At 48.8% G+C, this 26231-nt stretch overlaps 3 protein-coding genes across 4 annotated transcripts in view; all 3 read left to right on the top strand.

Moving 5' to 3' along the window:
- The window catches only part of TMEM201 (transmembrane protein 201), a 50079-nt gene extending 40532 nt beyond the window's left edge, over positions 1-9547 (top strand). Inside the window, exon 9 of one of the 2 annotated variants that reach the window (XM_056795819.1) lies at positions 2842-9547. In XM_056795819.1, the coding sequence (XP_056651797.1) occupies positions 2842-3206 (365 nt within the window). In that variant the 3' untranslated portion in view covers positions 3207-9547. The remainder of the gene's footprint in view (positions 1-2841) is intronic. The other variant, XM_056795818.1, reaches the window with a different exon arrangement.
- On the top strand, positions 4037-9547 carry LOC130453905 (transmembrane protein 201-like). The gene is made up of 2 exons (XM_056795821.1): positions 4037-4268; positions 6844-9547. The coding sequence occupies exons 1-2, from the start codon at positions 4037-4039 to the stop codon at positions 6939-6941; spliced, it is 330 nt and encodes a 109-aa protein (XP_056651799.1). The 3' UTR covers positions 6942-9547.
- Positions 9548-18064: 8517 nt separating this feature from the next.
- On the top strand, positions 18065-19573 carry LOC103094702 (forkhead box protein L2-like). The gene has a single exon (XM_007491615.2). It carries the CDS (start codon positions 18561-18563, stop codon positions 19410-19412), a length of 852 nt encoding a protein of 283 aa, XP_007491677.2. The 5' UTR covers positions 18065-18560; the 3' UTR covers positions 19413-19573.
- Positions 19574-26231: the final 6658 nt, after the last annotated feature.

Here is a 26231-nt window from a genome sequence, read left to right as displayed (position 1 = left end):
GTTTCCCCTGGAGTCCATCCCCTCTCTGTTGGGGTGGCTGCAGGTGGCAGGGTCAGTAGCATGCTTTTAGAGCCCTGAGACCCATCCTTTAATTCCAACATTCTGTCAGTGTCGCTCTATGGCTGCAGCATGGAACATAGCCATCTCCAAAGAATAGGGAATGAGGGCATAGAGAGGGCAATGAGACACTGGGTGTAAGTGGGCCATGACCCAGCCCCAAGGGGGAACTTCAAGAGAATAAGAGGAAAAGATATCACCAGAGAAATGGAGGCTAGGAAGGAAGATGGGATGATGGGTGCAGAGCTGTGGTCCCCGACTGTCAGTAGACAGACAGGTCCCCTAGCAATCAGTCAGTAGTTGTTCATTAAGCGTTAAGGTATGCTTAGAGGGGTGAATTTGTAGGAAGGGATGACTAAGGGTGGTCTTAACTAGGCTACAACTCATCATTTGGAAGAACTCCTAAATCCACGAGATTGAGGATCCATTTGCTTATTTGAATCAGGAAAAATTATTAGACTTGGCCAAAAGTAGAATGGGCCCAAAGGCAGGGTTGTGAAGAGGGTACCCTTCCGAGGTCTTTAGGAAACAACTGGGTGACTGCTTGTCAGAAACTGGACTAGATGGCCACTGAGGTCCTTTCCAACCCTAAAATTCTATGAATGTAAGGGGTAAAAAAGGGGGGGGGGCGTTAAATTTATAAGAGTGTGATCACCAGGAATTGTTACTCAATTTCAAATGATTTTTTATGGTAATTTATTTACAAAAAGAGAAAGAGTGAAAGTAAAAAAAATCAGAGAGAGTAGATATTTACTCCAGCCCAATCTGAATCAGGCAAGGCTTAAGAGGCCCCAGCAAAGGGGCCCAGAGGTAAATTAAACAAGGGTTTTAGCCATGAAGCCTCCTCCAAGACGAAAGGCCTCTCCAGAGGCTAGTACCTCCAGGAAAGCCAAGGAAAGGTGTCAGCCTTTTTCACTCACCCACATGGTAGTTCTAAGGGAAGATAGAAGCAATCCAAGGTACCAGACAGATCTCCAGGGTCTTTCAAGTCAAGTTCCAAGGCAGAAAAAACCTTCATAGGAAGTTCTTGCCACTTATAAAGACCATTCCTTTCATCACTTCCTGTGCCTTCCTTCCATTTTACATGAACCAATTAAAGCTAAAGCATTACTTAGGACTGCCCAGGGGGCAGTCAGTCAATTCAGTCAGTCAGTCAAAACATATTTATCACTTACTATAGCACATGTGGGTCACAGACCTCCCCATACTTAAGGATAAGTGGCATGTATACACTTCTATTGATTAAATCTAAAAATGGACAGGAAAGAATTAATCCCATCTTCACAGTGCCCCCTGTGATCATTTGGAAGACTAATCTCCCCAATTGATTTGGCATGATCATTTGTACCCCTAAAAATCTTCTAACTGTATTGCACCTTCTGAAAGGAAACAGTAGTTAGATCAGCAGGAAATAGAAGAGAGAATGCAAACCAATGTTTGCTAGGCACATTGACAAAAAGCCAATTAGGAAGCAGCTCCCTTTGGCATAAAAGTTTACATTCAAAATAATTGTTCAGCCCCCTTCAGTTCAATCAATTGCACCCAAAATTCATTCTGTATGTAGCATACCAGGCATGTTAGCATCTGGGAAGTATGGTTAATGAATATACAGGATACAATATCAGTACATCAACCATACTTCCCAGATGTTAACATGCCTGGTATGCTACACTGGATCTTCTTGATGTAGTATAGGTTTCTGCAGGCATCTTTCTCCAAATAGTGCATTCTCTGGATTCAAGGACTTAGCAAGCTTCTTTCCCTGGAATTTTTCTAGAACAAAATTTTAAATATTGGATTTTTATGAAACTACAATACAGTGCCCCCTGAGGAGGGTGTTGACCAACACTCAGATCAACTCAGGATACGTGGTTGAGTTATAGGGTGTGTGAGTCAATTATCAAAAGAAAAACAAATAGAAGAAAAAATTAAACTTAGAAAGAAAAAATTCAAAATCAGAATCAAAATATCAAAAATCCATGTATATAAAAATTTCTGAGTAAACAATAATAAATTCATAACAGGCCCTTGTTTTAGGATCCAATCAAATAATTTTTGTCCCACAAGTCTGTAGGACAAAATGCAGTAATATTGCACTTGCCTATTGGCAGCCAGGACTACAGGAAGTTGCCATACTATGAGAAAAAAGGACTAGATTTTTGTGTGAAAGGGAAGTGTCATTCCCTGGTCTGATTTTACCTTCACTCTCAGCAATAGGGGGAGCCAGGTTGATAGCCAAACTTCAGTACTCATCCGAATATGGGACAGGGAAGGCCTGCATCTGATGTATGTCAAACAATCACAACCTCAAACCTCAGACAAGTCCTCTGTCTTGGCACAGATTCCTTGACCTTGTACTGCTTTGCACTGTATAATGGCTCTTTTGTTCCCTTCTTCTGGATTCAGACACAAACAATAATCACAGTCCCATAACATTTATCAATAAATGGCAAGGTTTTTATAGTCTAAAGCTTTGGGTATGCATTAATATTAGAGTAAATATATATTTTAAATGTATATTACTGCAAAATAAAAAAAGATTAATATTGGTTGTATGTACTTTAAGTACAAGAAATAAGAAAAAAGAAAATTCAAATACTCTATTGTACATACAGGGAAAAACAGTGATTCCCTGTTTAACTCCTTATCATTGGCATGCTGGCTGAGAAACCCCTTTATGTCTATTTACAGCCATGCATTTGTTTGTCCTGCTGATTTATATTGGCTACTATGGATCTATATTTCTTTCCCTTAAAACCTGCCTCTTCTTTGTGTCTCTTCCAGATTACTTCACTCTGCTGTCTGGGAGCTGTGCCTCTTCCCCAATTCCTTCTCCGACTCCTTCCGTGGCAGGTTCCGTGGCTTCTAGTTCTGGTTCCCTCCGCCTCCGCCGGCCACTCATCAGCCCAGCTCGCCTCAACTTGAAGGGACAGAAGCTTCTGCTTTTCCCATCCCCCGGAGGGACCCCAAACACTCCCAGCAGCTCGGATGAGCCCAGCAGCCCTGTAGATGGCAGTCTGCTTAGTGCCGAGTTCTCTCGATTTCCCAGGAAGAGGCAGCCTCCCCAGGGCTTCCAGGGCATGCGTGGAAAGTCCTTTCTCCATCAGACTGGAAGAGGTGAGAGAATCTTTGGGCCTGGACACTTTTAAGGTTTGACAAGCCATAGGATCTGGCCCATCCTTGGCTATGATACCCATGGGGGCCGGGGCCAGGGTGCACACCAGAAGTTTGAGGGAAGAACCTTGAGCCGGGTGGCAAGTGGTGGCATTTGTGTGAAGTGAGGTGATGATTCCCGTAGTCTCTGACCCTAGAGGAAAGCCTTGATATCAGGAAAAGCTTCTAACAACAAAGCTGTCCAGAAGTGAAATAAAAGTGTTCTTCAAACCAAGCTTGATTGACCTTGACCACATGGAGGGGAGGCGATTCCAGTCCAGCTGTGGGTTAAACTCGATGGCTGCAGGGGTTCTCCTTCAACCCCCTAGATTCCATAGATTTGCCAAGGAAGAGAACAGGCCATCCAGGCCACCCAATTTAGCTCAGCAAGCCTTGATCAAACTGCTCTGTTAGCCCGCCCTTCGGGAGCGCACTTCCCCTGAATATTTTTGTCATGGTGCCCACCGAACAAACATACAGCAGTGTCTTTGCCAGTCTAAGGTTGTGATGAGTGCCTTGGCCCCTGGACCACCCTTCAGGTCACCTGTAGATGATCTCAGGAGAAGACTTTATTGTCCTCCCCTCATCTGCTTCCCTCTTCCTTCCACAATTTTCAGTAGCCTGCAAGGTCCTTCCTCCTTGGCTCCCTTTGGTGCTATGGGCTCATTCGAAAGCTGTTGCTTCCCACCCCAGATGCTGCAGCATTGCAGTGATCCTGGAGTGAGCCCTCAGCTTTTTGCTTTCCTGTGGGGGTGAGGTTATCGTCAGGTTGTTGGGCCTCCCTCCCTGAAACTGGACCCAGAGTGACGGGAAGTGACTGGAGAGAATGGGCCGGGCTTCCCCCTTAGCTCCTGTGTCTGACCTGCCCCTGTGCCGAGTCGGACCAATGCGCCTCGTGAAGCGTCTCTCTCTGTCCCCAGACTTGCGGTCCCACATTGAGAGGGGCCGCATCTACAGCGACCGCTTCATCAAAAGAGAGGACGACTCCTCGCACTCGTCGGCCTGTGTGGTGGACACCACTACCAAAGGGTGCCTAGAGGAGGCGGTGGGCTGGAGAGGTAGGTGTCCTGCCACAGGCATCTTTCCCAGGGAAGAAGAGCACTAGGGGGGGTATGCAGGACCCCACAACTAACTCCCCTTCCTTCCTCGAGCATCTCTTCAGGGGCGCCTGCTCTGTGCCGGGCTCCGGGAAGCCCCAGCCAGAGCAGCCCTGCCCTCGGAGACCCTCTCCTTCTGAGCTCCCCTCAGGCACCATTTCCTGTGTGAAGGCTTTCCTAGCCACAGCCTCCAGCTGCAGGGGCTGCCCCCCGTTGGCTTTGTGTGACTCCTGTGTCCGTGTTGCTTCCCTGGGTAGAACGGTAGAACGGTAGCTCCTGGAAGCCTGCGGGGACTTTCTCCTCTTTTGTCTTTGGGTCCCAGGCCATAGCAGGTGAGTCTAAATGCATGTTCACTGAGTGATTTAACAAAGAACTTTCTAAGCTGTGACCTTGTGACTTCCCTGAATTTCATACAGGAAGTGGGGGTTCAGCTTGATTCAGGGTCCAGGCTGTTGATCTGGGCTGGATGGTGGATTTCTTGCACATGCCAGGGGCATGGCTCTGCTTGGAGGGAAGATGGGACCTCCAGCTGAGGTCAGGCCTGGAAGCTTTTAGTGGACTGACTGTATGTTCAGAGAAAAGCCCAAGAGCGTGAGAGGGATCTGACCTAGAAAGAAAGCGTAGCTACGGAGGGGTGGGTCCCAGCGAGGTTTGGGGAGTCTAAGCTTGAGAAAGGACTCCAGGTAGGGGAGAAAGACAGGCATTACACTGACCCCCGACACCTGACTGTAGGTCAAAGCTGAGGACACCTCCCTGAAGCCATGTGCCTGTCCTCCCGGCAGCGGGGATGGAGAGACTCCTTTCCTAAGGAGCACAGACATCTTTTGTGTCCCCATCGTCTATCAGAGGCAGTGGGGTGGAGGGGAGCAAGGAGTAGGTCTGGAGTCAGGATTGATTCTTGAGTTCTCATCCTACCTCGGACACTGCCTAGCTCTGGGACCCTGAGCAACTCGCTCTACCTGTGGCACCTTCGCTTTGCTCCTTGGTAAATGAGGGAGACTTCTAAGGTCCCTCCTGACCCTCTTCTCGTGTTTCCTGGCTCCAGAAAGCTACCCATCCTTGGGTAGAGAACCAGTGGGTGAGGCTACTGAGCCACCCTCGCTGATTTTGGGGACAATGGAAAACAGGACAGGCTCCTCGGGCCTGGAGACATGGGCCGTCGTTCTGCTTTCAAAAAAGGATAGAGAATGGAGTCTTCAGACTGTCGGCCAGTGAGCCGAGCGAGGATCTCTGACCAGTTCCTCAAGCATATTGTTCAAGGGAGGGTAGTGAGCCTCTGGAAAAGGTGGTTTCATGAGCAAGGGGCGCCCAATAGAGCGGGGACTCTTCTGTACTGAATGGGCAGACCTGAGAACACTCATGAGACCATTTGAGCAAAACGTTTGGCAGCCTCACGGGCCATTCCTGGGAGAAGACAGAGAGCCGGGGCCAGCTAGTTAGGTGGTTTCAGCTCTGCTGAACAGGCTGGCAGAAGGGCTCCAGGGGACCCCCAGGCCACTGGACTGGGCTCTCTGCTGGCCACTAGCTCTGTCAGGGTCAAATAAAGGCAAAGATGGTGGCTTGGGAAATGGGCAGATGAGGCAAAGCTGGGGAGGGATAACAACACACTGGGAGGACAAGGTCAGAGTCCACAACGCTGCAATGAAAACCTTAACATGAAATTGAGCGGGGACACTTGATAAGAACATTGAATAGGCTTGCATTTGGGTTCCCAAAGTGAACGCTGCAAATACAGCATGAACAGCTCAGGCCTTGACAGTATGTACCTGAAAAAGGCCATTCAGGGCACTGGGAGTGAGCAGTAGGATGCGACAGATGAGAAAGGCAAAGGGGGCCATCACCTGTTAGGCACTAACTGTGTGCCAGGCACCAGGATTTGTTTTTACCAGTTTTTTACACGTAATAACAAATGTTTACATAAGTTTTCTGAATTTATATGACCGGATTCATTTTCCTCTCTTCCTTCCCTTCACCCCTTCTGGAGCTGGCAAGCAATTGGATCTGGGCTATACATGTAAAACATTTCCATAGCGTTCAAGTGGATAATCATATAAAACCAGAAACCCAAATAAGCACCCTGTTAAGTATGGCAAGAGTATGAAAGTGATAGGCCTGCTGTATACTCTGCTCTGCCCGTAGCACATCGAGGGAATCCTGTTCTAGACACCCATTTTAGAAAGCATTGATAACGCAGAGGGCAGCCGACATGGGCCAGGGCTTCAGGCCTGTGCTGTGTGGGGTGGTTAGCCTAGAGAAAAGAAGCCGGGGACCAGGGAAGGCAACAGCCCCCTCCAGGGACGTGGAAGGCTGCCATTTAGAAGAGGATCGAGGAGTCTGAGGCTTAGCCTGCAGACACACCCAAGAGCCATCTAAGGGGGCCGGATGGAGGTGGGGCTCCCCTTCCCAAGAGGCCTTTGGGCAGCGGCCCGTTGATCTGTGGCCGCTTCCGTGTGGTGGGGCTTCTTCCGGTCTGGGCTGGATCTCTTCCCCGAGGGTCCTTTGTCCAATTCCAGATCTCTCTGTCTCTCTCCTTTAGGTCGTTTCGGCAACTCCCTGGTCCGAGGCCTCCTGGCCGTGAGCTTGGCGGCCAACGCTCTCTTCACGTCTGCCTACCTGTACCAGAGCCTGAGCTGAGCCTGCCGCCCCTCGTCCCCTGGCTCCCTGCCGGGCCAGCCCCAAGGGCCCGGGACACTTGTCGCCGCAGGTTATCCTGCTCCCCCCTCCCACCAGGCCCTACTTGGCTCAAGGACCGAATGCTTGTTGCTCCCACCACCACCACCAAAGACCTTGGGGGGCCGGTGGCAAAGACCCCCCCTTCCAGGGCGGCCGACTCACTCTCCAGGGAACTCCTGCTTGCGTCTCTCTGGCCCTCCTCCCTCGAGCCCCGGCTTCTCTCCTGCCAGTGTTGGATGTTACCGCAGAGGAAGAAGCCCAGAGGAGGCGCCCCGCACTTCTTGGCACGACCCTTTCTCTCCTCCTCATCCCGTTTTTGCCCATTTTTCGAACAAGCTGGCTGCTTCTCCTAAGTGCTCAGACCTTAGGTGCTGAGTGGCCTTCTGTGCCCTGCCTGGGCTCTCGGTCGATTCCTCAGGCTGCACGGCCTTGGGGTGTCCTGGAGCCCGGGTTCCCGACGCCAAGGCTTCTGCGGGCCATTCCCCCGCCAGAGGTGCCGCTGCTGCTGTGATGCCAGCCAGAGCAGGAGCGGGAAGAGCCCCGCCGTGGTCGCCTCCTTGTCACATCCCGGCAGGTCTCTCAGGGACGGCTTTCCCAAGGCCAGGCTGGCTCACAGAGGGGCTCGGTTGGGGAAGGGAAGGCTCCGGGCCTTCTTGAGGTCTCCCAGGCCTGACGTGGGCTCTTTGAAGCCCCAGCTAGTCCTACCTCTTGGACCGTGTGGGGAGCAAGAGAGTCGGTGCACTGCAGGCCCCTCGGAGGAGAAGGGCTGCTTCTAAGAGCGAGCACCCCACTCTGCGGTAAGTGGTGCTGGGACCGTGAAATCTGTTGTGTGGCAAGGAAGCCCCCTCTCTGCCCCCTGGCCTCTGCCTCCTGACCACCTCCCCAGCAGCCAAACGGGGCCGGCGGGATAGATACTGCCTTTTATTCCCGGTCGGCCGCCGGGTTCCCTCTCCCCTCCTCGGGCCGAGCGCGCAGGTCCCCTGATCTTCCTCCAGGACGGCTCCTCTCTTTCTCCCCATCCACTGCCATGGGGGGCTTCGCTGTGAAACCTCTCCCTGAACGGCCTCCCTTTGCAGAGTCAGCAGGGGGTGCTGTGTCCAGCCTCTGCCCCTGCCCCCTGCCGCCCGGCCTCTCATGTTGTTCTGGGGATGGGGCGACGCGGGTTTTCCCATCCTTCCTTCCTCTTTTCCGACCTTCCCACATCCCGTCCCCAAGGAGTTTGGAGCCTTTGCGAGGGGGAAGCAGGCTTTTGCTGCCCGGTGCTAGGACTCTGGGGGGAAGCCGTGCCTGCGTCCACATCCACGCCCGCGTCTGATCTGAGCCAAGCTTTGGCCTCGTCCTCCTTGGCCTGAGCCGAGATGACGAGGCCTCGGTGTGTCTGCATCGCCCAGCTCACGGGGTTGGGCTGTTTAGGGGGAGCCCCTTGTGGGAAGGATTCCTGCGGGGGGGGGGGGGACTAAAGAAGGATTTCAGTCTTCACACACATTTGTGTTCAAGGATGTTTTATTTTTCTAAAAGAATTTTTTTTTAACCAATCAGGTATTCTGGGAAAAGTGAGGTTTCTTAAGACTCTTCTGTTCTAGGAGACTTCCAGTTTCTTACTCTTGAAAGTTTTTTGTTACTACTTTTTACCAAGTGTTTAGAGAAGGGACAGTGAGGACGGGAGCCAGTCCAGGCCCAAGTGAATTTGCCCCTCTTCCTGTTCCCTGCCTCTCCCTGATTTCTTGGGATTTCTGGACCTGCTTCCTGCCCTCCAGGGCTTCTTTGGACTCCACATCTCCAGCGGAGATGGAATTTTAAAGGCTGAAGTTAGTTTCCAAGGCACTGAGAGGCAGCCTCTGAGTTAGGAAAATGATCTGGGTTTGTCCTACTACTGACCTACTAGCAGTGTGACCCTGGGCAAGTCACTTGACCCCCTCAGCTCTCGATGACTAACAAGAATCGATGATCTGCATGGGTGGAGAGGGAGCTCCCCAAGCCAGTGAAATCACAGGTCTGGACCTAAGCCCACGTAGAAGGAAGCATTTGATGGACTAAGAGATTGATGTCACTCAGTCCTAACTAATTAGAACTTTTTTTTTTCCAATTTTATAAACTAGCCCAAACACCAAGAGGATTTTGTGTTTCTTTGTTTTAAACATAAACACCACCACGGTTCTCACACTGGCCCCCTTCCCAAAGAAAGAGTGAGTGGGAAACCCAGATAGTGTTGATGCTTCCGGGCTGGGCCAGAGCCCTGCAGACTGAGGCACTGCCTTGAGGGAGAAGGACCCCCTCCCCCTGCCCCCATCCGATCCAGCCTCTATGAGCTCCTTCCTGGGGAAGCCAGGCAGCAAACCCTAGCCAGATTTCCACCCAGTCCCCTCTCCCAAGCTTTCTTCACTCAAAGAACATTATTAGTGGGGCATGTGCTAAGGGGTGGGGGGATAGGGATGGGACATGCATCTCCCAGCTGGTTTGGAGTTTTGTTCTGTGTTTCAAGCGAAAAAGACAACCTTATTTTTCTTTAAAAAAAAAGGAAATTAAAAAAAATTAAGATGTATATGATACACCTTTTGAAATATAAATCTCAGTTGTGTGTGCATTTATTTATGCTTGGGGGTCCCTGCCATTCCCTGGCCCACTCGGGGGTTGGTGGGTAAGAAGCTTGGCTTGGGATTGGGAAAGGGGAACCCCCAGCCATTGGAGACGGAGGTTTCCCCCGTGGCTGGGAGCGGATTAGGATGCTCCAGGAAAGGAGAGATGAGGGGCAAAAATTCTCATTAAATCTGGTGGATGACAAGCGCTCCTTGAAGCACGAGAGCATCGCCTGAGCACTTAGCTAGGATTTGGGGGTTTCCATGAATGCTAACAGCCCAAACTTGAACTTGGGCCTGTGTCCTAAGAGAAAGCGACCTCTCCTTCCTGCCTTCTGCAGTGCTTAGCAGACTTCCTTTAGCCCAGGGCTCAGGGTGATTTGCCAGGAGGAACCATAGTGCACTGCTCCAGGGAGGAGCCATCAGATTTCCCTTTGAGAAGAGGAGGCCCTTCTGGTGAGTTCTCTGCACATTCAAGAGGGCTGTGGACGTGGCCCAAGTAAGTTGTAGCCATTTTTTTTTCAAACAGTATGCTTAACCCTCCCGGGCGAGCCATCTATGTAAAATGTGCATCAAGCACAATGATCGATCTTATCTTCAGTAACCAAAGATCCCCAATCTTGGGACGCACCGAGCAAAGCCAGAAGCGCTGCTGGCCTAGTCCAACCCATCTCACTGCCCTTCGGCCACGGCGGCCCTCCTCCGGTCCTCTCCTGGAGTGTGCTGCCTCCTCGCCTGCTCTTTCTTCAGAGCGCCTGGCTGAGACCTGTGATTCTCCCTTAGCTTTGCACATTTCCTGGCACAAGGGAAACAGCAAAGCTTCTTGACCTAACCTCCATGGCCTTGCCCCTTGCTGCTGTTTATTTTATGTATATTTTGGGTTCACTTAAATGTGTCTCCGGAAGGGCCCAAACTGGTCAGCCTTCATCCCTTCTCAGTTCTGTTCTGAAACAAGCATTTATTATTTATTCCCCTGCTCGGAGAGGCAGGTAGAACTTCAGAATCAGGCTTCTGCAGCTGTCTCGGCTTCTAGGACCTCCTCATCCTGGTACACCCCACCACCCTGTGGCCTGCTCACCCCGGGAAGGCCCCTAGGACCCATTTCTCTCAGTGACTTCTTCCTGTGACCTCCATTTGGTGGAGGGGCCAAGACCAGACCTTCCCCTGCAGAACCTGCACCCAGCTCTCGAGGACTCAGAACCATGGCCCCAGGCCCGTCAGCCAGCACTTCTCATTGTCTCCTCTCACAACAGAGCCATCGTTGTAGTTTACGGCCTCTAACTCTGTTTCCTCTTCCGTGACTCCTCTCTAGGCCTGTTGGTCCTCTGGTTCTCGTAGTTCTTCCCTCCTGAGTCTTGTGGGTGACATTTTGGAAAGGGCAGCCAGGATGGGGAATGGTCTGGATAGAGTGCATGACGCATGAGGATTGATTTTGACTAACTGGAAATCATGCCTGGAGAAGAGAAGAGTTGAGTGACTGAAGGATGTTTGAAGGACTGTCCAGCGAAGGAAGGTATTGATTTGCACCACTTGAGGGCCTAATGGGCAAGGAAGCTACAGAGGCAGATTTAGGTTCAATACAGGGAGTTTTTCCTTAATTGGAATTACTTGAGTATGGAACAAACTGCCTCAAGGTAGATCTTCACATGGAAAGTGGATGGAGGTGGCCCAAATGGGAGGTCCTGTGTTCAAATGTGGCCTCAGACATTTCCTAACTGTATGACCCTGGACAAGTCACTTAACCCCCATCTCCTAGCCCTTACTGCTCTTCTGCCTTAGACCCAATATACAATATGGATTCTAAGGTGGAAGGTGAGGGTTTTAAATAAATGAGTCAGAAAGTGGACTCATCCAAGACATTGCAAAAGGGATACCTGCACAGATAATGGTTTCAGGGTAGAGTGGAAGATTACAAAACATTTTCCTAATCCTGTGCCCTCTGGGAACACCCCTCAATTATCTGGTAGTTTTTCTTCACAATTTTGGAGATTTTACTTTGTACACTTTGCCCTGGCATCAAACTGGCATTTCAAAAAATAATAATAATCCATGGCTTTATTTGGGGAGTGGCTAGTGACAATTTTGGGACAGTGGGAGTTTAGTGACAGATCTGGGGTTGTGCAGTCAGCTGGAAAACGAAGGAAGCAGAACCAGAACATCTACAGGAACCAGGGCAAGCTGAGAGACCCTAGAATTCAAATGAAGTCCACCATTGCCATGATGCCCGAGCAGGACCCACTTCCTGACAGAGAGGGCATGGACATTCTCTTTTGGACGTGGGCAATGAGAGGATTTCTTTTGCTTCACTACACAGGGTAGGAGAGAGAGAAAATAGATTTCTATTAACTAAGTGAACATAATTTAAAAGATTCTGTGAAGAATAGTTGCTGGAGGCAACTAGGTGGCATGGTGCCACCTAGAGCATCAGACTTGGAGTCCAGAAGACATGAGTTTGAACCCAGCCTCAGACACTTCTAATAGCTGTATGACCATGGGCAAATCACTTCACCCTGTTGGCCTCAGTTTCCTCCTCTGTCAAATGGGCCGGAGAAGGAAACAGTAAGCCACTCCAGGATCTCTGCCAAGAAAACCCCAAATGGGATCACAGAGTAGGATACGACCAAAATCACTGAAAACAATGAACAATGTTCTGCCCTCCATTTTTTACTTTCTTCTCTTCTTCCTCTCGGTGACACCCTGCCAAGCACCAGGCTGCATCGTCCCCACCACCTTCCTCCTGTAGGCTCCTGAGTCTTAATCCACCTTCCACAGAGCTGCCAAAGTTGTCCTCCTAAGGCACAGCCCTGATCGTGTTACTCCCTTACCCAAAAGTCTTCCAAACCCCTACGATAAAACACAAACCCATGAGCCTGGCATTCAAAGACCTCCATCATCTGGCGGCCACCCTCTTTTCCAGTCTTATGCCCTTCGTGTACCAACCAAAATGGCGTACTAACCCTCCCTGAACATGGCGCTCCATCGCCAGCCTCCATGGTTTTGCACAGGCTGCTCCTTGTGCTTCTCTAAGAATTCCTAGCATTCCTAAAGACCCCGTGAAGGCTCTGGTGCCTCCTTTCAGCCATCAGGCTCTCTCCCCCTTCCAATTATCGATTATTTATTTAGTTACGTATTTCAGGGAGCATGTTTTAATCAAGGATTCATTGAGTACCATTCATTCACTGGAAAAATATTTATTAGGTACCTACTCTGTGCCAGGCTCTGTGCTAAGTGCCCCAAAAGAGGACAAAGAAAGTCCCTGCCCTCCAAATGCTTACCATCCAAACAACATGTAAATGGTAAGTAAAAAAATACATACAAAAACCGGAGAATGGGGAAGGCATAGGCTTCAGGGCATTTATTAACAGTAGAACCCAGACTCCAGAGGGTTCACTGGAAGGGTAGGAAAAGAGAGAGCCACAGGAGGGTGACTGACATAGATGGGGAGAGAGAAGAGGGAGTGATGGCCAGGAAGGAAGCCCCCAATGGGCAGCACTTTATTGAGGTTGATCCAGCTGTTACCTCCCTACCATCATTGTTTCTTCTTCCAGGGGTCCCTTTAGAGCAGGGATTCTCAACCCTTAGTCTGTGAACTATTTTATAAAATAGATTTTTATAACTACTTCAATGTCATTAACTTCCTTCGCGATTTTATGTAGTTTATTTTGTCTGCTTAAGATATTCTGAGAAAAGTCCCATAAGCTTCACCAAGGGATTCTGGGACACGTGAATCTCCTGGTCATCCAAACTGAAGCAAAAGCTCACTAGACTCCCACAATATAAACTGACCCCCAGCTGGTGACATCCCCAACAATAAGGGGAGCCATTGCAGAAGTTCAAGTCATGTTCTGTGGGCTCCGGAGGCTGCCCCTCTTCCTCTGACTTGAATCACAAAAATAACCGGCATCCGTGTGGACGTTTCATATTTACAAAGCTCTTGAGAGAAACATGGGGCGAGTATTGTCCACTCCATTTCACCCAAGAGCAAACCAAGGTTCAGGGAGGCTGACTGAATAAGGTCACTGAGCGCGCAGATGTCCAAGGCAGGATCTCTGAGCCCTCCGGACTTGTTCTTCCTCTCCCCAAACTCCCTCGCTGTAGGAAAAAGGGACGCGCCCACCAAGCCCATTCTGAACTCTTCCTCTCCCCCCACGTATTTTATATCACACATTGGCATTTTGTTATCTTGTTCTTTTATTGTGTATCTTATACTTTATAAACATGTGGATATATATTTCTATGAAATCTATTAAATAGTCTGTCAATGTTCTGCTTCTATATAGTTCATAGTCATTCTGTGTAGACATAAATACATATTGTATATGTGGGTATATGTAGCCATCCTTTCCCAGAATGCCTATGGCCCAGATACAAGGTAAGTGGGGAGGAAGGCCCTAGGAATGACGCGGGTCTGTAAATTCATCGGAGCCAGGGCTAGGGGCAGAGTAAACGGGCAATAACTGGTCCAGGCTCATAACGTGTTTTAAAGCTCAGCAAATTCTACTCTCCCTACTCCATACGGCCCCCAGAACCCTGGACAGAGAGCCTGGGACAGATACCTGAAAGAAGAAATGAGTCCCGGGATCCCAAGACCAATGGGTCCCTCTCCTGTGCTCCCAGGGCGTCACAGGAGAATCCAAGACTTGGATGCCACATCTCCGGCCTGAATTCAAATCTCAACTTGGTCACATTACCAGTGGTTCCACCTAATGTCCAAAACTGGATTTGAGCTTGGGTCTTTTGACTCCGATACTCCAGGGCTGCTTCTGTGGCACCACAGATCACTTGGGCAACATGGTGCAAATTTAGAGCTGGAAGACTCGGGCTCCCATCCTAGCTCAATCACTTATTCATTTCGCCTCTGTGAGTCTAGACAAGTTACTTCATGTCTCTTGTCCTTGGTTTCCTCATCTATAAAATGAAAAGGTTAGTCTAGACTAGATGGCCTCAGGAGCACCTACATGGCTCAGTGGAGAGAGCTAGGCCTAGAATGAGGAGGTCTTGGGTTCAGATCTGGCCTCCAACACTTGCTAACTGGGCAACCCTGAGCAAGTCACTTAACCCCCATTGTCTAGCCCTGACCACTCTTCTGCCTCGGAACCAATGCTTGTATCAATTCTACGACAGAAAGCAAGGGTATTTCTTTTTAAATAGCCTCTAAAATCCTTTCCAGTTCTAAAGCTTTGAGTCTGTGACCCTATCTTTATTTGTCTTCTAAATTTTTAAAATTTTATTTAAAACCCCTGCCTTCTGTCTTTTTTTTAAAGTTTTTTAAATTTATTTTATTCCAATAATTCGACACATAAGTTTTCCAAAGTTATGATTCATATTGTCTTCCTCCCCTCTCCCAGAGCTGACAAGCAATTCCACTGGGTTATATGTGTATCGTCACTCAAACCATCTCTGTATGGTTCATTTTTGTAAGGGAATAATCTTATAAAACCAAACCCCCCAAACATATACCCAAATAAACGAGTGACAAATCCTGTGTTTTCATCTGCTTTTCTCCTCCCACAGTTCTTTCTTTCTCAGAAGTCCTCAGAATTGTCCTGGATCATTGCCTTGCTGAGAGCAACCAAGAGTGCCTCCTTTGATCAAATGACACTTACCTTAGAAGCAACGGGTTTAACGCACCCTCTAAAAGAAGAAAAGCCCGTCTAAGCACCCTGCAGTGGGGAGATAGATAAAGGAAAATGTCTTAGATCCTTACTACATGGTAGACACTGGGCTGAGTATTGGGAACCCAAATAGAAGCAAAGAGATAGTCCCTGCCCTCAAGGGGCTCACCATCTAATGGCAGAAGATAACACAACAGTCATTGAAAAGGATGAGATGGGGGGGGGGGGGCAATGGGTGCCTCTGGATAGAGAGCCAGGGCTAGAGATGAGAGGTCCTGGGTTCAAATCTAGCCTCAGCCTCTTCCTAGCTGGGTGACCCTGGGTAAGTCACTTAATCTCCATTGCCTAGCCTTTACCTCTCTTCTGTCTTGGAAACAATACTTAATATTGATTCTAAGATGGAAGATGAGGGTTTTAAAAAGAAAAAGAATGGTAATACATGGATTTTTTTTGTGGATTTGCTTGTCAAGTCCAGCAAGGGGGATAGAAAACAAATATGTAACCTTGGGAAAATATTTTTTAATAAAAAAATTTTATTTAAAAAAATTTTTTAAAGAAAAGAAAAAGGTAAGATGGGAAAAGTACCTGCAGGAGACAAGATGAAAAAGGAGGCCAGGGAATCGGGAGTTCAAAATGAACATGGTAAGTTTGGGTGCTTCCCCAAATAAAGGATCCAGGGATGACATCTCCATTCAGAGGCTGTAGACATGGAGGCATGAAGCCTATTGGCTTGCAAAGCTGATTGTTAAATTTTTGGCATGAGCATTGACACCTTCAAAATTGGCACACACTACAAATCAGGGCTTGATTCATTGTTTTGTTGATTGTCTAGACTTTGGAATGTGAGGAAGAAAACGTTGGTAATGTAGATTTTATAGATAAAAGTATCTAGCATTTTAATTTTTTTCACTGGAGAGCCACTTGTTAATCACCTTGGGAGGAAGACTTATGATTATGAGGCAGAGAAGTAAATATAAATTAAATAATTTTTAAATAATTTCTATTTATATAAATGTGTGTTTATACATTTACATAGGTCAAAAAATAAAGGAGTCATGGACTAAGCCAGGTCCGATGTTGAGGCTGAGGAAATTCAGCAACAGAATTAAAATTTGGTGGGGAAAGAGGAAGATTTACTTTGGATAGGAACTGGTAAGGTTTTATTGGCGATAGGAAAGGAATACACAGGTTAGGTTCCAATGAGCCGCAGACAGCTCTCCTGGTAAGTGTTAGCACAGGTCTGGCAGCCACCCCCTCCCCAAATCCCCCAGCATGCATGCTTTGTAGAACAAAACAGCAGGTGTCCATGCCAAGTGGGAATGCAGATTACAAGGCTGGAGACTTCATGGGGCCGCCTTGTGCCCAGAGGGGCTGGTGCTTCAGAAGACCGACCTTAAACGTGGCATTGAGCCAAGAGGAGAGATTATGGGGGGGGGGGGTTGGCTGAGTGCTGCTGAGGGGGGACCAACCGGTTTTATACATAATATATTTTATGTATTATATATATATATATATATATTTAAAACCAGGGCTGACACTAGCAGCCGACCCTGAGAGACCAGGGCTCCACTTGTGCTTCTTCCCTAAACCAGAACTCCCCCACCCATGCTTTACAAAGAAAATGTCCAGGGATCCAAGGCCCTCCCCAGCTAGAAAGGGTCTGGAGGGAGTCCTGCTTCCTCAAATTATAGATGATAGTAACAATCACAGCTCACATTTGTATCAGACTTAAAGGTTTGTCAATGGATTCCCTCGTTGCAACCTTGTCCAGGAGGCAGGACAAGAAGGGGGGGTGAGGGGGGTGTTAAAGGCCCATTTTATGGATAAGGAAACAGTCCTGGAGAGAGGTTAGGGGAAGTTCTGAGGCAGAGGTGGGACTGGAACAAAGACCTCCAACTAAAGCCAAGGCTGCATCCCACTGGCACCAAATTCCTTTTTTTTTTTTTTAACCCTTACCTTCTGTCTTGGAAGGCAGAAGAGTGGTAAGGGCTAGGCAATGAGGGTCAAGTGACCTGCCCGGGGTCACACAGCTGGGAAGGGTCTGAGGCCAATATTTGAACCCAGGACCTCTCAATCCACTGAGCTACCCAGCTGCCCCCTGGCACCAAATTCTTGACCAGTCAAGCTACTGATCAGCCGTACTTAGAGATGAGAACAAAATACCGTGCAGGTGCAGGTGGAAAGCTGGTGGAATTTGGAGCTCGGTGGCCTGGGTTCGAATCTCCGCTCAGACACTACGGTGACTTTGGACAAATCCCATCGCTTGTCTGCGTCTTGATTTCCTTCTCTGTAAAACAAGGAGTTTGAATGAGATGATTTCTGAGACTTCCCAGCTCCAAGTCCTTCAGTCCAGTAAAGTGGCTGCAAGAAGAAAGGGAGGAAGGGTGCTGTGGGGTTGGGAAGTGGGGAGAGGTCAGAAAAAGAGGGGGGGAGTTTGCTGAAAGAAATGGCCGCTGAGATGTATTTCTGGCTTGATCCCCGGTTCTTTGGGCACAACTGCCCGTGTTCCTTCCAAGGGTGGCCGCTGGCCAGCTTTCTTACTGGGGAATATCCACCCCCCAGTTTTCCCCCTCCATGACGAGGGATCTCTCACTTGGTCTACATTTTGCTTCTGCCAGACACAAGGGCTGGGTGGGGAAAACACGCCACACCCACGTGTATGTTCGGCTTAAGCGTTAAACATAAAAGCAGCCTGAAGAGCGCGGAAGAGCGTTGCTCCTGGCAGGAAGAATTTCGGGCTCGGATCTCCTTCCCAGCTGCCAGGAGCTCCGCCCCTTCTCCCAGCCCACCAGCGGAGGGGAGGGGGTTCTGGTCGAAGACGCCGCTCCGCTGCGGAGGAGGTTCCGAGAGAGAGCCGGTCCCCCGGCTCGGGAGGGCGGGAGAAGGGAGAGGACGGAGGGAGATAGGACGTGGGGCATCTAAAGGGCGAAGGATGGGCGCGGATCTGCGCTGCTCCCATTCCAGGCATCTGCTTAAATGAGCGCAACGATTACAAGTCCCGGCCGGAGGCGGAGTCCGGGGCTGGAGCGCATCTCCAACTTTCTTAGGCGAAGCCGCGAGACCTTTGGGTCTGGTTTACCGAGCTTCACGTTAACGTACACTTACTTTCCCTTTGGTAAGAGGAGCCTGCCGCGTCTCCCTTCGAGGCTGGGCTGCAGGCGTCCTCGCTCTCCTTTGGCCTGCGCTGGACTCAAACTAGGCGCAAGACGGGCATCTGATCATTTTCGGGGCTCGGACCCTCCTGACACCAGCCTGGGCCTACTTGGGTCTAGGAGAGAGAGCTGCAGAGGAGGAGGGGGAACGCGGTGAGGCTAGAAGAGTGCGCGGCTGGGCCTTCGGGGCCGTCCAGGGGCGCAGAGATCCAGAGCCCTCAGCGTGGGAGGCGGGCGATGGCTACGCAGGACTTCACTGCCCAGCCGGCGCCCCCGCAGGCTTCCCCTACAGAGGTGGCTCCCGGCCGAGGCTCAGGCCAGCTAGCTGGGGGGCCAAGGCCCGACCCCCTGCAGAAGCCCCCCTACTCCTACGTGGCGCTGATCGCCATGGCCATCCGGGAGAGCCCCGAGCAGCGGCTGCCCCTGAGCGGGATTTACCGGTACATCGTGGCTCGCTTCCCCTACTATGAGCGCAACCAGAAGGGCTGGCAGAACAGCGTCCGGCACAACCTCAGTCTCAACGAGTGCTTCGTGAAGGTGCCCCGAGACGGCTGCCCTGGCGCCTCCTCAGAGCGGAAAGGCAACCTGTGGGCCCTGGACCCGGCTTTCCGGGACATGTTCGACCAGGGTGACTACCGCCGCCGGCGCCGGCGCCCCCGGCCCCGCCTCCGCGCCCCTCGGCCCGGGCCACCCCCGACGGGGCGGTCTCCAGCGCCGTTGCCCCCAGCCTTCCCGAAGCTGTCCTGCTGCCCGCTACCGCCGCCGCAGATTCCGCTCTATCTGCTGCGCGATCCCTGGGCGCCAGGCCAGCCACAGCCAGGCTGTGCCCCGTCTGTCGGGGGCCCGACCGGGAACTCCAGGGCCTTCTCACACAGTCCCGGGCCCTGCCAGCCTAGGAGTCCTGGACATCCCGGAAGCGGCTACCGAGCCCCAGCCGCGGCCCCAACTGCCAGACTGCCTCACTACTGGGGAGGAGCGGGAGCTGTCCAGCACCTGTGGAGCTCGCAAGCCCGACGGCTGACTGCGGAAGCTCTCCCGGGATTCCCTCCCCAGCTCTCCTCCGCGCCCACCGCCCAGTTAGATTTCTGACGTCATAGGGTTTCCCTCCCCAGAGAGCCCCCTGTGGTGCACCCCACTGGAATTCCAGCTTTTTCCCAGCCCTCCTAGAAGAGCCCGATTTCCAGGGAGGTGTCCGGAGCCATCCTGTCTCTGGAGGGCTCCCGGGAAGTTCCCGGGGACTTCTTACTCGCTTCCAGACCTAAAGCTTATTCCGGCCTCCCCCCCCCCCCCCTTCTGAAAACAAATTCTAGCTCAGACCTTCGGGCGATTTGTTTTTCTCGGTTTCAAACAGATAGACAGACCGACAGACAGAAAAGGTACCAAGCCGGCTTTAGGGTTTGGTTTGTAGCTGGTGAGCTGAGTGGACAGGACTTTGCCCTGGGCCTGGGGAGTCTGGTCCATGTAGCGGGGAGGAGAAGGGTGACTGGCCCAAAGGAGAGCCATCATTGGTTGGTGCTCTGGCTTTTGAATTGGGTGTACTTTGGAGGATCCGAATTGAAGTTAGGGCCCAACAAAGGCAATTCATGTTTTAAGATCCCGGCAGCCCAAGCTGCAGCTCTCTGGGGTTTGCATTTGCTCCCCCTCTCCTTCCTTTTGAAGCAAGATGAGGACCTGATTGTGAAGCCTAGAACCTGGGAGAGTGCTAGCACTGCCCAGAGCTAGAGCCCAGGCTGGTCAGCTTCCCATCCTACTGCTTTTTGTAAACAGACCTCAGCCAGCTGATTTAGGAGCCTCCATTCAGCCTGGGGGCACATTAGGGGATTCTTGGCCAAACCAAAGGAAATATCTGTTTTATGTGCTGGTTCTTTGGACATACCGTGTGTTTAGAGACTGTTTGGGTTGTTTCACTCAATACACGTCTATTCTCTCCTGCTCAGGGTCCTGTTACTCGGGGCTCCTAGTTCTACTCCCTTCTGGTCATGGGAGGGTGATGGGGAAAGAGGTTAACTTTCAGTGGAACTAAAGTTTTCCTCAGAATTGTGAGTTTTGGGGGCAGCTGGGTGGCTCAGTGGATGGAGAGCCAGGCCCAGAGATGGGAGGTCCTGGGTTCAAATTTGATCTCAGACACTTCCCAGCTGTGTGACCCTGGGCAAGTCACTTGACCCCCATTGCCTGGTCCTTCCTGCTCTTCTGCCTTAGAACCAATACACAGTATGAATTCCAAGAGGGAAGGAAAGGGTGTTAAAAAAACAACAACAACAACAACAGTGAGGCCCACAGGAATAAGAATAATTGCCCTGAGCATGAGATAGTTGCTAGATAATTGCTCTGGACGTTAGGAAGACCTGCAGTTTGAGCACCACTTCTGATACTCTGACCCTCTCAGCTCCTATACTTTTTAGGAAAGATGCCAACATGCTTTGATAGAGTGCTTTTCCTCACCTGGGAGCTCTCTATACCATTGGAAGCACAGGTCTAGTCCTGATCTTTATTCTAAATTCCCCTGCCTTTGATTCTAGGCAGATTATTATTTTTTTATTATGCTGGCTGGGTGGGGGTAGGGAGTCTGTGTTGACAAAGCAGCAAAATAAAGGCATTACACAAGCCACAGACCTGTCTGCTCTCTCTCACAGAGAAACACCCTACATTTAACAGAAGCTAGTAATATCCAGGAAGAGTTCAGAGATCCTAGGAACACAGAGTGAGAGCTGGGAGTCACCCTTAAAGACATTCTCATTTTACAAATGAGGAAACTGAGGCCTGGACCAAAGAAGTAACTTGCCCTTGCTCACTCAGCTAAGACCATAGAATATAAAATAGACTATTTAGTCCATTTTATAGAATAGACAACTGAGACCCAGAGAAGATTTTACTTGTTTGGGGTCACCGAGATTGTAAGTAGCAGAACTGGAATTCAAACTCATAACCTCTGATTCCAAATCTTTTGTTAATGCCTATGAAGGTGGTGGAGGTGGTGTGGGGGATGTCTGTGTGCTTAGCTAGTTGATGCATAAAGATTTTTCCTTCTTGGTTCTGAACTGTATATTTAAGAGCTGCTGGGTTGCCAGGGTAGAGGCAGGAGGTGCCAGAGGGTCCCCTTTTCTTTCGGATCTAATGGGATGCAGAGCAGCTAACCCGGGTCCTCACAGATCTGGTTCTAGAGAGGGACCATAGAGGCCATTCAGCCCAACCTGGTCCAGACAGAGACAACAATGAATAAATTTGCAGTGGCAGTCACAGAAAGTCATTCTGTCACCATTCAAGCACTTTGGTGAACAGCTGGAATAGAATCTGAATTTCTGGGCTGTCTCCATCAGGTCTGATGAATGATGGTGGTGTCCTAACTCATCTGACATATGCTGCCTCTTTCTTTTCCCAAGGTCCTTTGCTTCTTCAATTAGGTTGGCTTGCCTGCCCTCCGAGCTGCAAGTTGGCTTGGATGGCAGGCTCCTTATTCCACAGGAGTGACTTCCCTTGATGATGCCTGTGCAAATTGGGTAGGACTGGGAGGGAGGGAGGTTCCACCACTCCTAAGACTCTTCTGAGTTTTGTTTTCATAACTTTCCTTTTGTCAGCATCAATTCTAAGATAGAAGAGTGGTAAGGGCTAGGCAATGGAGGTTAAGTAACTTGCTCAGGGTCATACAGCTGGGAAGTGTCTGATTCCAGATTTGAACCCAGGACCTCCTGTTTCTAGGCCTGGCTCTCTATCCACTGTGCCACCTAGCTACACTCTCTTCTGTTTACTTTACAGAAAAGGAAACCTCATTTTCTCCAGGGAGGGGAAATAACTTGTCCAAGATCACAAAACATAAAAAAGGCAGAACTAGGACCTGAGCTTGTTAGTCATGCACCTACAAAGCACCTACTATGTACTTGGCATGGTGCTAAGTGCTGGGGATATTTTTTTAAGTGGAAAAAACCATTTCTGCTCTCATATAGCTCACAGTCTAATGGGAGGAAATATGCCAAAAGCTATGTGTAAACAAGCTATATTTAGTATAAACTGAGAGTAATCTTAGAGGAAATGTACTGAGATCAAGAGGGCAGCTCTCAGAAAACTTATGTGGAAATTTGTTATTACACATAATTGGCAAAAAAAAAATGTTTAAAGTTTAAAAAAGAGGGGAGCTAGGTAATCAATGAATAGAGTGCCAGGCAGAGGACCTGAGTTCTAATCCAACCTCAGACATTTACTAGCTGTGTGGCCCTGTTTGCCTCAATTTCTTCATCTGTAAAATGAGCCAGGGAAGGAAATAACAAACCAAACCAGTGTCTTTGCCAAAAAAACAAAAAACCCAACACTCCCAAATGGGGTCATGAAGAGTCATACATGACTGAAAACAACACTAAGATTAAGAAGGACTGGGAAAATCCTTTGACCCTAAAGCAAGAAAGCCTCCTCATCATGCTTTACTTGGCATTTGGTCCTCTGAGGAGAAAAGGTGTCTTTCTGCTGAAAATTCATAGGGCTGTCAGAGCACAGACTGAGAGTTGGAGGGGCTGATGGAGGCCGCCATATGCAATTCCCTCCCTGTACAGATGAGAAAAATAGAGCTCAAAAAGGTAAAATATGGAATTCTAGCTCCTGTCTTCTTGTTTTTTTAACCCTTACCTTCTATCTTGGAATCAACACTGTGTATTGGAATTGGCTAAGCCAAGGGGATACAATACTGTGTATTGGTTCCAAGGCAAAAGAGCAGTAAGGGCTAGGCAATGGGGGTTAAGTGACTTGCCCAGGGTCACACAGCTAGGAAGTGTCTGAGGCCAGATTTGAACCTAGGGCCTCCCATCTCTAGGCCTGGCTTTCAATTCACTGAGCTACCCAGCTGCCTCCTAAACAAAACATTTTTAAACATTCATTTTAAAAATTTTTGAGTTCCAAATTCTCTCCTCTCCTTTTCTCCTCCCTAAGTTCCCTTGTTTTAATTTGCTTTGCTTCTCCCTCTTTCAGAGACTGAGTGAAAAATCCTCCCAGTACTGATGGCTATCATCTTCATAAAATTGTGGCTTCATAAATTAAGAGGAATATATTTGAGATTCACAAATGCTGGGCAAAGGAGGAAACATAAGACTGATTTCAAAACCTTTTCCCCCTTGACCTCATAGCTAGTCTTCTTCATGCATTTAGATGCTAAGAGTGATTCCAATTCTCCAGTGTCTTCAGGAAAATGCTCTTAGTAAATAATCATGAGTTATTCTGCCCTCCCCCCAGAATCATTCAGTAATGATCAGCCCAAATGGCAATCTTTCCATTATCTTGTTTCAAGGGACACACAAAGGGCAGAGAGTATCCAATTCATCCAAGCCAATAAGCATTTAATAAGTGCCTACTGTGTGCCAAGTACCATGCCAAGGGGACACAACTAATAAAAAGAAAGGCAGTCTTTGCCCTAAAGGAGCTTACAAGGACACAACACATGAAAGAAGACAGAATGAGAGGGCTGGATAACAGACAGCACCTTGTTCCATGGAGCTAAAACCAGGCAGAACTACATGTGCAACTCTCTGAGTCCAGTTTCTACCCTCTATAAAGGAAGGCATTGGGAGGAATTTGCCCTCTAGTCAGAGGGAAGAGTAAGCTGGGGAAGGTGTTTGAGTTAGCAGCATGGCGGCGAGTTTAGAAGCAACAAGGGTATCCTAGTAGGGGTATTTTGCTCCAAGGAGCTGAATCAGGCAGGACAGCAGATGCAAAGGAGATAGTATGTACTTCTCAAATGGACTTGAGTGCTTCCATCCATTAACTTCTACTCACAGATTTAGAGATACGAAGAACCTTTGAAGTCCCTCATTTAATAGTAAGAGCAAAAATTGCTGAAGAACAGCAAAGTTCAATTATGGGTCTAATGATTTTTTTTTTCAGTGGGAATATGCATGTAGGGTAGCTGAACCACCCCACGGTCTGAATTGGAGACCAGAGAAAGCAATGTTTGTTTTGGGGAAAGGGAGTTAGAGGCTAGTTACATGGGCACCACTGAAAGGGGTCCAGATTCCTTGGAATGCTTTTGTGCTACCCCATCACTGGTCAACCTTTCATATGAAAAATCACAGAAGCCAAACAGTCTTTGAACCTTTATGCCCTTTACACACAGAGGGTCACAGATTTTGAGCCCCAGTGGAACCAAGCAAAAAGAAAAGTGATATTTAGGGGCAGCTGGGTTGGCTTAGTGGTTAGAATCCAGGCCTAGAGACAGGAGGTCCTGGATTCAAATATGGCCTCTGACACTTCCTAGCTGTGTGACCCTGGACTAGTCACTTAACCCCAATTGTCTAACTCTTGCTACTCTTCTGCTTTAGAACTGATCCTTAGTAAAGGCAAGACTTTCAAAAAAAAAAAAAGGTCACAAAAGTCAAATTCAAGAATATGAAAGATTATAATATATTTTCTTTTTTAACACATCAACACAATTTTTAGAAATCATTTTCTGACATTTTGCAATCACATTTTCTCCCTCCCTTCTCCCTAAGAGGGCAGGCAATATGATATTGGTTGCACATTGTTATACAATACATATTTCCGTGTTCATCATGTTCTGAAAAAAGAAACATATCATTTAGATGAGAGAAAAATACATGGAGGAAGGAAAGTGCAGAATGGCATGAATCAATCTGCATTCAGACGCCATCAGTCCCTTCTGTGGCGATGGAGAGCCTCTTTCATCATGTGTCCTTTGGAGCTGTTCTGGATCCTTGCATTGCTGATTAATAGTCAAGTCATTCACAGATGATCATCATACATTATTGCTGTTACTGGGATTATGATTCTGTCTCAGAAAACATTTAGCAACATGAAACCCAGTAAAAGAACAAGGCTTGTCCTGGTCACACAGCCAATAAATGGTGAAGTCGGGGGTTCAAATTCCACTCACTAGCGTGGACACCTTTGTCCCTTCTAGTGGTGTGACCTTGAACAATTACTCTTCTCATCCATGAAACAGGGAAGCTAAGATGGTCACAGATTAAGATCCAGAAGGAATTTCAGTGCCATCTCATTTTACAAATGAGGAAGTGAGGGTCCACGATGTGAGTGGGGATCAGCGCCAGGGCCAGTGCTCTTCCCGCCTTCCCACCCTGTAAATCAAATCACTCCAACCAATGCTTATTAAGCCTCAGAACTTAAGCTGGAAGGGCTCTTAGACCAGAAAATGTCAAAGCTGGGAGAGCCCTTAGAACACAGAAGAGCAGAGCTGAAAAGAGAAATAGAATTTTTTTGCCTTTTTTTTTTAATGAATGAAGAAATCCTGCTTTGCAAAGAAGGGAGGGAGCTATATTTTCTCAGCTTTTCTTGGGTTCAGACTTGCTCATTACAATAATTCTGCAGCATTCAGTTTCTCTCTCTCTCTCTCTCTCTCTCTCTCGCTCTCTCTCTCTCTCTCTCTCTCTCTTTCTTCCTCTCCCCCCCTCTCTCTCCCTCTCTCTCTCTCTTCCCCCCCTCTCTCTCTTTCTTCCTCTCCCCCCTCTCTCTCTCTTTTTCTTCCTCCCCCCCCCCTCTCTCTCTCTCTCTCTCTTTCATCCCCTTACTGTTTTCATCGTCATAGTCACTGCTTATCTGTTTTTCTGGCTCTGCTTATTCTATTCGCTGTCAGTTCATGTCTTCCTGTTTGCTCATCCTGCCCCCCTCACCCTGCATGTCTCTCAGTTCACAGCTTTTGTCTGTTTAGTGGTTGTTCAGAGTATTTGAATAAAGACAGCTTAGAATGTTGGAGTGATGTGAGAGGATTCGAGGTTCAAGTATCAGCACCTCCAGTTCTTACCTGGGTAATCTTGGACAAATCACTTCACCTCACTTAAGCCTCAATTCCCTTATCTGTTATAAAAAAGAGGGGACCAGATTGGTTTCTCAAGACCTTGTGATCTAGGAGAAACTGAGGGAATTAGGACAGTGAGTGCAAACTAGGTGAACCACAGG

The sequence above is a fragment of the Monodelphis domestica genome, chromosome 4 (assembly GCF_027887165.1).
Source record: "Monodelphis domestica isolate mMonDom1 chromosome 4, mMonDom1.pri, whole genome shotgun sequence".
NCBI lineage: Eukaryota > Metazoa > Chordata > Mammalia > Didelphimorphia > Didelphidae > Monodelphis > Monodelphis domestica.
This window is presented reverse-complemented; position numbering and strand designations above follow the sequence as displayed.